Genomic DNA, 10,353 nt, shown 5'->3' with positions numbered 1-10,353 from the left:
CTCAGTTACAATTACACAAAATGAAACCGCAATGTCTTGGGTCCGTCTACCATGCTTCTGTGCTCTTTGTATTGAACATCACTGTGACAAATTGCTGCAATGCGCTGCTGTGATGGCGCTTTCACTATCAAGGCGTGAAAATTGCACTTTTAGAATGACAGCCAGAGACATATTGTCACTTAAGAGACAAAACAACTGCAGCAATTTGACTCTTAGGGTGCACACATGTAAGAAAGAAAAAGGAAAATGATGTTTGCAGTATACGGCAGGGAGGAGTGAGCGGAGCACGCTTGATGATTGCTATGATGCGAGAGCGCCTGTGAGATTAGTCTGCAGTCCATTTCGGCTGTTCGATTGAGCACGGCATGTGCACACAACTGGGCTATACTGTATGTGTGTTTGGTGAAATTGAAAGATAAGACAGGTAGCAACAATATGAAATATCCGTAGCCACTGTCAGCATGGGTGAACGCTGACTCAAAGCAACAAAAAAAAATGCTTTACTTGTACATTGTTATCAGGGCTTGAGACTTTGGAGGGTTGAAGTTTATGCGCAATTCAATTGTAATGGTAAAAAAAGGCCATTACAACGTAATTTATTATTGAATGAAATATGTTATAAGTTAAGTGCCTTGAATATTTAATAATTGTGTACGCATTTGGATAATGTTGTTTGGGAAGACCGATTGTTTCCTTTGTGTTGCGAGCAAAAATGTGCAATGCACAAACACTAAAAAAAACAACAGACAAAGCATATAAGAATACAGTCGTCCTGCAGATGGTGAAAATCAACATATGATTGACACCCAATGAAATGCATTGGCTAAAACAAAACAAAAAACTGTGAATACGAGATGTGCTCACCTGTGAAGCCGGATGACGGAGGATTGGGCTGGATGTTCACCCGAGTATTGCCCTGGATCACATCCCAGAGGCCCCAAATATATCTGGGATGGAGGATGTAGAAAGGTTGGTCGGGATGCAACTTGCGGTGTTCCACGTATGGCCGAAACAGGTCGTAGTCTGGACTGGCGTACCACTGACAAAAAAAAAAAAAAAGGGGGGGGGGCACTGCTTCAGACCAAAGGTACATATTCCAATGCTGTGCAAAAGTCCACTATCATGAATGTTTGGAGAACCTTTTCCACATCAGTCATGTTGATATACTAAAACAGCACATACAGTTAGCCATTACCGCAAAATATCCCAGTCACGATTATCTTTGAACATGCAAAAGCAATGACTGATTGCCATTGGTTCATTTGAAAGAAATTCTTAATTACGATGACTTTTGTCAGACTCAAGATATTGAACACTGTTTTAATTTCATGAACAGAGGAGGACTTACAATTTTGTCCACGTGTGGGGAGTTTTCTTCACTGGGAGGCAATTTTGTACAGGACTTGAGTTGTATGTGCAGGAGTGCAAAGAAAAAAATGCAGCCAGTAGTGAATTAAACGTGCCTCGGAATCAGTCAAAAATGTTCGTTGCAGCGTCTCTGACAATGAATTAATAAGAGATATAAACTGTCAATGACTGATGAGCCTCCAGAACGCCTCCTCTATTATGTGCGAATGAAAAATGTCTGCCAGGCGTCGCTGAGGGAGTACGCCTTGGACAAATGGATTCTTCTCACAAAATGTATTGAAGGAAGTGAAGGTCATTTTTAATTCCAAACCTGGGAAAATTCCTATTATTATTATGATTAATATCTTATACAACAGCCATTTCATTTCGGTCTTTATATACAATTCTAGCTTTTCATATATTATATATATTATATACAGTATATAAAAAGAATTCATAATCCTCATCTCACCCCTCGGGTGGTGTCTGTCCCTCATTCAGCTCGGGTCCTCTACCAGAGGCCAGGAAGCTTGAGGGTTCTGCGCAGTATCCTTGCTGTTCCTAGCACTGCACATTTCTGGACTGAGATGTCCGATGTTGTTCCCGGGATCTGTTGCAACCACTCATCTAGTTTGGGGGTCACTGCCCCGAGTGCTCCGACCACCACAGGCACGACTGTCACCTTTACCTTCCAGGCTCTCTCCAGCTCCTCTCTTAGCCCTTGGTATTTCTCGAGTTTCTCGTGTTCCTTCTTTCTGATGTTTCCATCACTTGGGACCGCTACATCCACTACAACGGCTTTCCTTTGCCCTTTATCTATGATCACGATATCTGGTTGGTTCGCCATTACCATCTTGTCAGTCTGGATCTGGAAGTCCCACAGGATCTTCGCTCTGTCATTCTCCGCCACCTTCGGAGGTGTTTCCCATTTTGACCTTGGGGTTTCCAGTCCATACTCCGCACAGATGTTTCGGTAGACTATGCCGGCCACCTGGTTATGGCGTTCCATGTAGGCTTTCCCTGCCAGCATCTTACACCCTGCAGTTATGTGTTGGATCGTCTCAGGTGCCTCTTTGCACAATATATTCCTGCAGGATATTCCTGATACCCTGCAGGAATATATATATATATATATATATATATATATATATATATATATACACACACGCACACACACACACACGCACACACATATATATTCGGTACTGTAACTGTTGTAGGTCAACATGAATATAGTGAAGCGAGTGCTGGTGTACTCAGCACAAATTATGGTATCATAAATTCAACCTGTCAGTCAAAAGTGGCCATTTCACTGTCTTGAAAGCAAATGTATTCACCACCTGACAACTAAAAAAAAAAAAGGTGAGCACAGCAAATTCGTAGGAGCAAAGTGATCATTTTGTGGCCCATTAAATGCGATAATGAGATAGAAGAGCAACAATCCTTCAAGGTTGGGTGTAAGGTCAGGGCAAAGGCAATGTCTGTCAAAATCGGTCTTTTTTTTTTAATTTAGTCTTTTATCATACGCAGGATAATGTTGCTGCACCAAAACAATAACAATTAAGTGTTAGTAAAGTGTTTTGTTTTGGGGTTTTTTTTTTTGGTTTTCTGATTAGTTTTTAATCCTTCTGGCGTAAGGGGTTGTAGAATGACACAAGTGGAGCTGACAAAATAATCATAAATCATAAGTGAGGAAAAAAAAACATAGCCATGCTCGTAACTAATAAGATTGACTGTTTTCCATTATTAATGTTATTTTTATGATTGTTGTTATAATGTTTTGTATTTTTCCTCTCCTTGTTACAGTGGTGCCTTGAGATACGAGTGTAATTTAACGACCATGCCATTAACACTTCAAATCAACTTTCCATATTAAAATGATTGCGAATACCAATAATTCGATACAGCCCCCCGCCCTCCCCCCAAAATAATAAAACGTTTTTTAATTTTTTAAAAAAATGAGTAAATAGCACTGTATAGAATTATACATTGCAAAAACATACAGCAATGACAGTATTTAAAACCAATTAAAAAGAAACACATTTTTGTCACACTTTCTCTTTCAATTGTGCTGCTCATTGTAGTCTCGACACCACCTGCGAATTTGGCGGAGGCTCAGAACCTCTTCTCAATAAGGCAGTAATATTATTGTTCTTCGCAGGGGATAAATAATATATGCCTGGGGGTATTGCTATATGGTCTGTCTACATGTGCTACAGTTTGTATTCAGATGTCCGTTTCTTAAGGATGAACAACACCGCCACATAAATGCTAATTGTTAGCTCATGTGCCTATGGAATTTCCAATTAGAAAAAAAGACACATTTGTGTTTTCTATTGTTAATGTGACAGTAAGTCAAAAATGATTTAGGCAGGCGATATTATAATTTTTATTTGTATTATTTAATAACTGCCAGATTTTTGTGGGTGTGGAAATCACATCAAGGTAATTGCTATGACAATTCATTGACTGATGTATTTTTATTTTATGATTAAACTATTCCCAGGATAACTTTAGAACACAAAGCCAAATCTGATATTTTTTAAGGGCAGAACAAAGTCATACCTATGTTGATAAAAACGCGCTGAGAGTGAATATATAAGGCAAGGGAGGGGTGGCACGTATGTGATAAGAACCTGAAAAATCGTTTGGCTTGAAATTACATGAGACCGCCTGCATTCAATCACCAACTACAATTTCCAAAGCGAACGGACACTCTCCTGTAACGGCAACTAAAAGAATCAGAGTGGTGAAGATGCGGATGATGTATATGAGCCAACCAACCTTGTGAAGGTTGAGAGTGTAAGGCGCAGGGTCCCATGCCACCAAGGTTACATTCTTGTAAAGAGAACTGGTCTGGAAGTGACGCTTTGGACTTGCCATAACCTGTTGATGATATTGAACATGCTTTTAACTATCCCATCATATACTAGGCAGGGGGGGGACAGCTTTAACTTGCAAGTGTTGGGGGCAAGCAGCTACAGTAAGACAAGTCAGACAGGGGAATCTTTTAAACACTTTCTATCAAATTTTCATTTGAAATACACAATTTTCAGCAACGAAATTATCGCAGTATATTGCAACAACACATATAACTATGATGCATAGTAAGACGAGAAAAGTTACTATTTACTGCATAATAGTACAAAAGCATAGTAAGGCCACTCTGAAGGGAAAGAAAAATAGTGGAAAACAGAAAATCAAGCCCGACACTGACACCACTCTTTTGACCGAGATCAACGGACTTAGCAACACAGAGTACCAACACTTGATAATGCCATCACGTCTTGCAATTGGGATTTTTTTTCAACTAAATACTGTTCAAAAACACAAATTTTTTGACTCAAATAAATCACTTTTTAGAGTAACAACTTGCCTTACTGACATTTTAACATCCAACTGCATGCTTTGTTTCCCCCCCAAATGTGAAGTCAAACACTTTTCCTTCCAATGTGTTCTATGCGGCCCCATTAAAGATTAATATTGCGTTTGTGGATTATGAATGAAGCTTTTTGGGCAAGGCTAAAACGGTGACACAAGTAAACTAAGCATGAATCACCCCGTCTCCCACTATATAAGAACTTGAGCACCATCGTTCGCATCAGTGGTTAGCTAGCTTGCCATTACTGTTCGCTGTAAAGTTCTCGTTACTCAATGTGCTGTGCCGCGGCTTTGCGACAGAAGCTCGGCAATAGTCGAGTGGAGTGGGTGAGGGGTCAAAACTCAGATGCCTCCGTTGCTACTTGAACACAGAGTGCTTTCGAGCTTTCATCCGTGTTGACCTTGAAATATCTCCACACAAGACACTGACAAGGCTCCTACCCGTTGAAGTGCCTGTATATGTCAGGCTGGTGAAATGGTATCGGTGTGCAGTATCGGCACATTACGGCACGAATACAGTACAGATGTACAAGTATCAGCACCAATACAAGTATGCATGTCGGTGAAAGCCTAATTATAAAGATATGAAAAATTAGCACTAAAACAAAATTCTAACATTACCCCCAAAAAGCTCGAATTATTGTAAGATGGGTGGATTATATCATCGTAGCTTGGGTAACAGATGTAAATGCCCGTATAGCTGGAGGCAGGGCCATGTTTTTTTCATGTCCCAACATTTGTAACCATATGGTGCCTATTTATTTATATGAATAATTCAAGATGCGTTCCTCTGCAGGACATCTAGTACATCGACGCCTGTCAACCTCATCATGTTATTTATGTTCTCACCATTGAGTTGATGATGCGTATGGTGGTCTTGCTGCCCACATCTTTCTCATAGCCCTCGGTGGGCGCCGCGTTGAACCTCAACACGGCGTCATGAGCATCTGAAATCACACACATCGGCGATCACATTACGTGACAAACTGCTGCTATTTTTTTTTTCCATGATGATGACTACAAGATTCACCGGAGCCAGTGATGATGAACATCTTGCCATGTGACAAGACAAAAGTATCATGAATTTCTCACACACACAAAAATGCTGGGTTGTTTTGCTAACCCCCTTGCTGGGTAGCTAGATATTTTGAGCAGATTGGGTTATTTTACCCACGGTTGGGTTAATTATTTTGAACCAGCAGATTGGGTTAAACATTGGATTTGGGCAGGCTGAGGAGCTTATTGCCATTTGAGAGAGTTTTACTGTGTACTGAAGTTGAAGTCAATTGAATGTAACCTTTTTAGGAGAGGTGCTGAGGGTTATAAATGCCGACTCACAGCCACTGCCGGTCCCAAGCCTGAATGGGTTGGTTCCATTAGGAAGGGCAAAGCCACTCCCAGTTTGTTTACTGTCAAACTAAACATGTAAAAGAGAAGTCCTAAATTTTAAACACCTAAAAAAATTTGACTTAGCGTCTGCTAGCTTAATGCTTACACATAATGGGAAACGGCATAGATGGGCTCATGAATATCGCACGTAGTACATACCATTGGTGATAATTATTGTCAAAAATCATTGACATTATCAGTATCTTCACATACATGAACACCATTATTGTATTATCATTAATTTATTTTGATTTGATTTTATAAACGTGTAAGTGTAAGTGGAATCAGGGGCGGTTCTGGATCAATTTCACTGAGGGGGCCGGGCTGGGGCCAGGGGTTTTGATGGGGGGGCACATTCAACCCAGGGCTAAAAAGACAAATTCAAAATCTTATTTGACTTTTTATTTCTTCAGACTTTGAAATTGTAGTCATAACATTACAGTGATGAGAAAAAAACAGTATTAGGAGGGCTAAAATGTCTGCAAGCGTAACAATACGTCTGTTGAGAATATTCAAGCCAGGGGATGATATGGTACCAGCCTGCCAGGGACAAAAATTGCAAATACACTGAAGCTAGATGTTTTACATGCATATAATTATCCAAATTTTAAAAGGCAATGTCTTATATATTGATGCTGTTAAATAAAAATTAAAATAAAAAGGGAGACTAAAAAAGTTACACACACACACACGCGCGCGCACACGCACACACACACGCGCACACACACTCACACACTCACACACACGCAAATAGCACTCGTGTCGTGGTAATTTCCTTCTCTGCGGACTGCTTCTCATTTTCCCGCTCATTTTTAAATGGCGCAGCGCACTAAAGGGTCCGTCTAGAACAGGGGTGTCAAACTCATTTCACATGGTGGGCCACATACGGCCTCGGTAGATGTCAAGTGGGCCGGACCATTAAAATGAAACCATACTTTGCTATAAATAACCAAAACAATATGTCTTTCCTTTGTTTTGGTACAAAGAAGCACAAGAACATTAAGAAAATGTTGAAATTTAATGAACATATCTTTTACAAAACATTTCACGAAGCACCTTACATTTCCTTCGACAAATGTGCAATTTACTTTTATCATTCACATATATGCATTGCAACTGATCCCACTGATTGTACAAACTTTAACAAGTAATTGGTATTGAAAAATACAGTAATGCACTTTAAGATTAAACGAGATTTATGAAGAGAAGGATTTTTAAGCCATTTACACATGCATAAAAAATCTAAATGTAATCCTGCCTACACCTTTCAAACTAAGGAGAGTGCTATTAAATGTGTAAATGTGAGAGTGCTATTGATAGCGTCTGCTGTCATGGGTCTGTTTCAGTGACGGACTGAGGCTGCTGTTGTCTTCTTCTCTGATCAAAACAGTATCTCTTAGCGGATACTCAATGACTTGCACCTTATTAAAAAGATTAAGTCTGTGCCTTTTATGCATTTTTTTCACTTTTAAATTATCCTGCGGGCCTGATTGAACCTCCTTGCGGGCCGGTTCCGGCCCGCGGGCCGTATGTTTGACACCACTGGTCTAGAATGTTAAATCACGCACTTTGGTTCCACCTTTCGCGTCGGCGACTCGGCACGACTGCGTAATCTGCGCTCGGAGGGGGGGCCACAGGGGGGGGCCAGAATCGGTGCTACAGGGGCACTGGCCCCCGTTGGCCCCCCCCCCCCCCCCAGAACCACCACTGAGTGGAATCTCCTTCACATTAATCAGTATCCAAAAAAGAGCTCTCGTTGGTGACCCCTGGTTCTCATTGGTGACCCCTGGTCAAGAGTTTGCCTGCTGAAGATCTTCAATTGCATAATAAGAAATAAAAAATATGGTGTGCTGCAACGAATCGTATTTGCATTTGTATAGGATTGAGTGGAAACACATGAAGACGCACACTTTTCAGAAGTGTCACATTCATGTCGCAAAACTGCCCTCTAACGGTCAGTCTTGGTAACTGAGGGAGGTATTTTTAGACCACTTGAATTAGGGGCAAATAGATGCAGTGCTCAGAAGATGGCACTGTAGTGGAAAAATTGCCTGACATGCGTCAAACAACCTTACTAATGCAATGAATACACGTTTATGAATCCATTATATTATTAAATTCTATCAATTGCAATGAAATACAATATTAAACCCCAGAATAAAAGAGCACAAACCAATGAATATGTCATTAAATATACATTTCTAAGATATATACATAAGTAAATGGATGTAATTATTGAAGACCAAAAATAAAATACAAATAAAAAGTCAAGAATAAAATCAATACACTGCAATGCATTACTGCCACTGTGTGGTCAGCACAATGGACAGCAGCTCCAGATACACAATCAGTAGAAGAAGGAGAAGAATATCCATCCATCCATTATCTGAAAATTTCATCCTCACAAGGGTCGGTGCTTGAGCCTATATCCAACTCGACTAACTAAACAAAATAGCTTCCCCCTGAACTAGTTGGAGCATTGAAAAGGCAGACTAACTTGTGTATCTGAAGCTGTTGTCCATTGTATTGACCACAAGGTGGGAGTAATGCATTGCAAAATGTATCTTAAATCTTTCACCTGAACAGAAGTTGTCATGCAACTGGTAACACGATAAAACGTTTCAAAATCGAGGAGGTCCTTAGAATGCAAGCATGTTTGCATTTCTTTACTACACTATTTTCAGTATGAATACACACCATTACAAATTCCAAGTACATTAATAATAAGAAGAAGAAGAAGAAACACATGATGCCTCTCTGACAACTGTCAATCCAAAGTTATCTTTGTTTAAAAAATATAGAATGCAGCAAGTGTATCGGAGCCCAACATTTGAATGTTCCCTTGAAAAAAAATAAAACAGGCCAAAAGTTAAATAATTCAAGTCATGTCAAAGTCTCTGACGTACCCATCGAGTCCTTTCGCGGTTACTAATGGCGTGATGAATATGTTGCGGCTGCTTGGCTTTGGGAAGCACGCACTCGTCCGCACTGAAGAACCAGGCATGAATACCATTTTATTTAAATATTTGACTGCTTACAGTATACTTCGGTAGTTGGCCCATGCCTTTGTCTGTGTGCGTGCCCACGCCTGCGTTTGAAGAAGAGAGACACTAACTTCCTGTGTTTGTGAGCAGGTGCGCTTTTTATGACATAGAGGCGGAACAATGTTGATATTAAAATAAACAAGTGCGCAAATTCACTGTGAAATCTGGAGCTACCAGCTGCAGATTGATGTTGTACACTTGTTCATTTTTCGTGGGCTGACATTTGCTTTGTGTTGATTGCTAATTATCCTCTTTCCTCGTGTGGGGGCGGGAGTGTTTATTTGGTCAACTGCAGAGAGTACAAGGCTTATATTGTGCAAAGGCATCTATTGGAAGAGAGAGACACGTATTTTAACTCTTTTATTATTGCAATATTGAATAACATAATTGGCTAGCGACCAGTCCAGAGTGTGACGCAGTGAGGATAAATGGTATTGAGAATGGATAGTGAAATAGATAAGTAATGATGTTGTTGTACCTTGAGATAGGCTATAAGTGATCCAATGTTTTTCAAAGGGACGAGCCATCATTTGGACTTTTTTTTTTTTTTTTTGCTTTGGTTCGTGAGCAAATTGTCATGTCAAGTGCTGTATCGTGGCAGTCTTAATAAGGAGTGCAGCAGTTTGGCATAATGAACATATCTTCCAAAAAGATGCTTCCAGCTGTTAATTGCTACTCTCAGGTGAAGTTTATATCAAACTAAACATAAAACATAGAGAATTACATATGGGTTCCAAACAAGAGAGCTACAAAGATAGAGAGATAGTTGAGGTTTAGCATTTAATTATTCAAACGGAGGATGCACACATGGAATTCATTGGAGAGTGAAGAATTTATTTATTCAAGTGGACAACAAATAAATCAGGTGCGGCTACAATTACAGTGGAGGCCTCCCTTTGAAGAAGTACGGCACTTTGAATGATGGCAATGTTCAATTATTCAAGTGGACGATGCACAGGAGAATTAATCGGGGTGCGGCGTGTCGTAGTGCGGGCTGAAGAAGCCTCTCTCGACCCAGAGAGATAAGAAACCGTTAATACGTGATGTATTTCACATCACACAAGTGTCAACTTGCCAGGGCTTTCATCGCCTTTTTTTCGATGCACAGCTGCCGCAATCAATATCAAACAGTCTGCATGCTGTTGAGGTTAACAGAAAAAGGTTTAATGCATTCAGGAATCCAATTCAAAGA

At 40.2% G+C, this 10,353-nt stretch overlaps 1 protein-coding gene across 1 annotated transcript in view; it reads right to left on the bottom strand.

Moving 5' to 3' along the window:
- st6gal2a (ST6 beta-galactosamide alpha-2,6-sialyltranferase 2a) overlaps nucleotides 1–10,353 on the bottom strand; it is a 39,170-nt gene that overhangs the window by 9,459 nt on the left and 19,358 nt on the right. The window contains exons 3-5 of the mRNA XM_086123256.1: nucleotides 5,578–5,675; nucleotides 4,132–4,233; nucleotides 865–1,039 (exon numbers count right to left, since the gene is read on the bottom strand). Coding sequence (XP_085979382.1) covers nucleotides 865–1,039; nucleotides 4,132–4,233; nucleotides 5,578–5,675 — 375 coding nt within the window. The remainder of the gene's footprint in view (nucleotides 1–864; nucleotides 1,040–4,131; nucleotides 4,234–5,577; nucleotides 5,676–10,353) is intronic.

The sequence above is a fragment of the Hippocampus guttulatus genome, chromosome 11 (genome assembly GCF_054856545.1).
Source record: "Hippocampus guttulatus isolate MCC_2025c chromosome 11, RoL_Hgut_1.0, whole genome shotgun sequence".
In the NCBI taxonomy this organism is placed as follows: domain Eukaryota; kingdom Metazoa; phylum Chordata; class Actinopteri; order Syngnathiformes; family Syngnathidae; genus Hippocampus; species Hippocampus guttulatus.
This window is presented reverse-complemented; position numbering and strand designations above follow the sequence as displayed.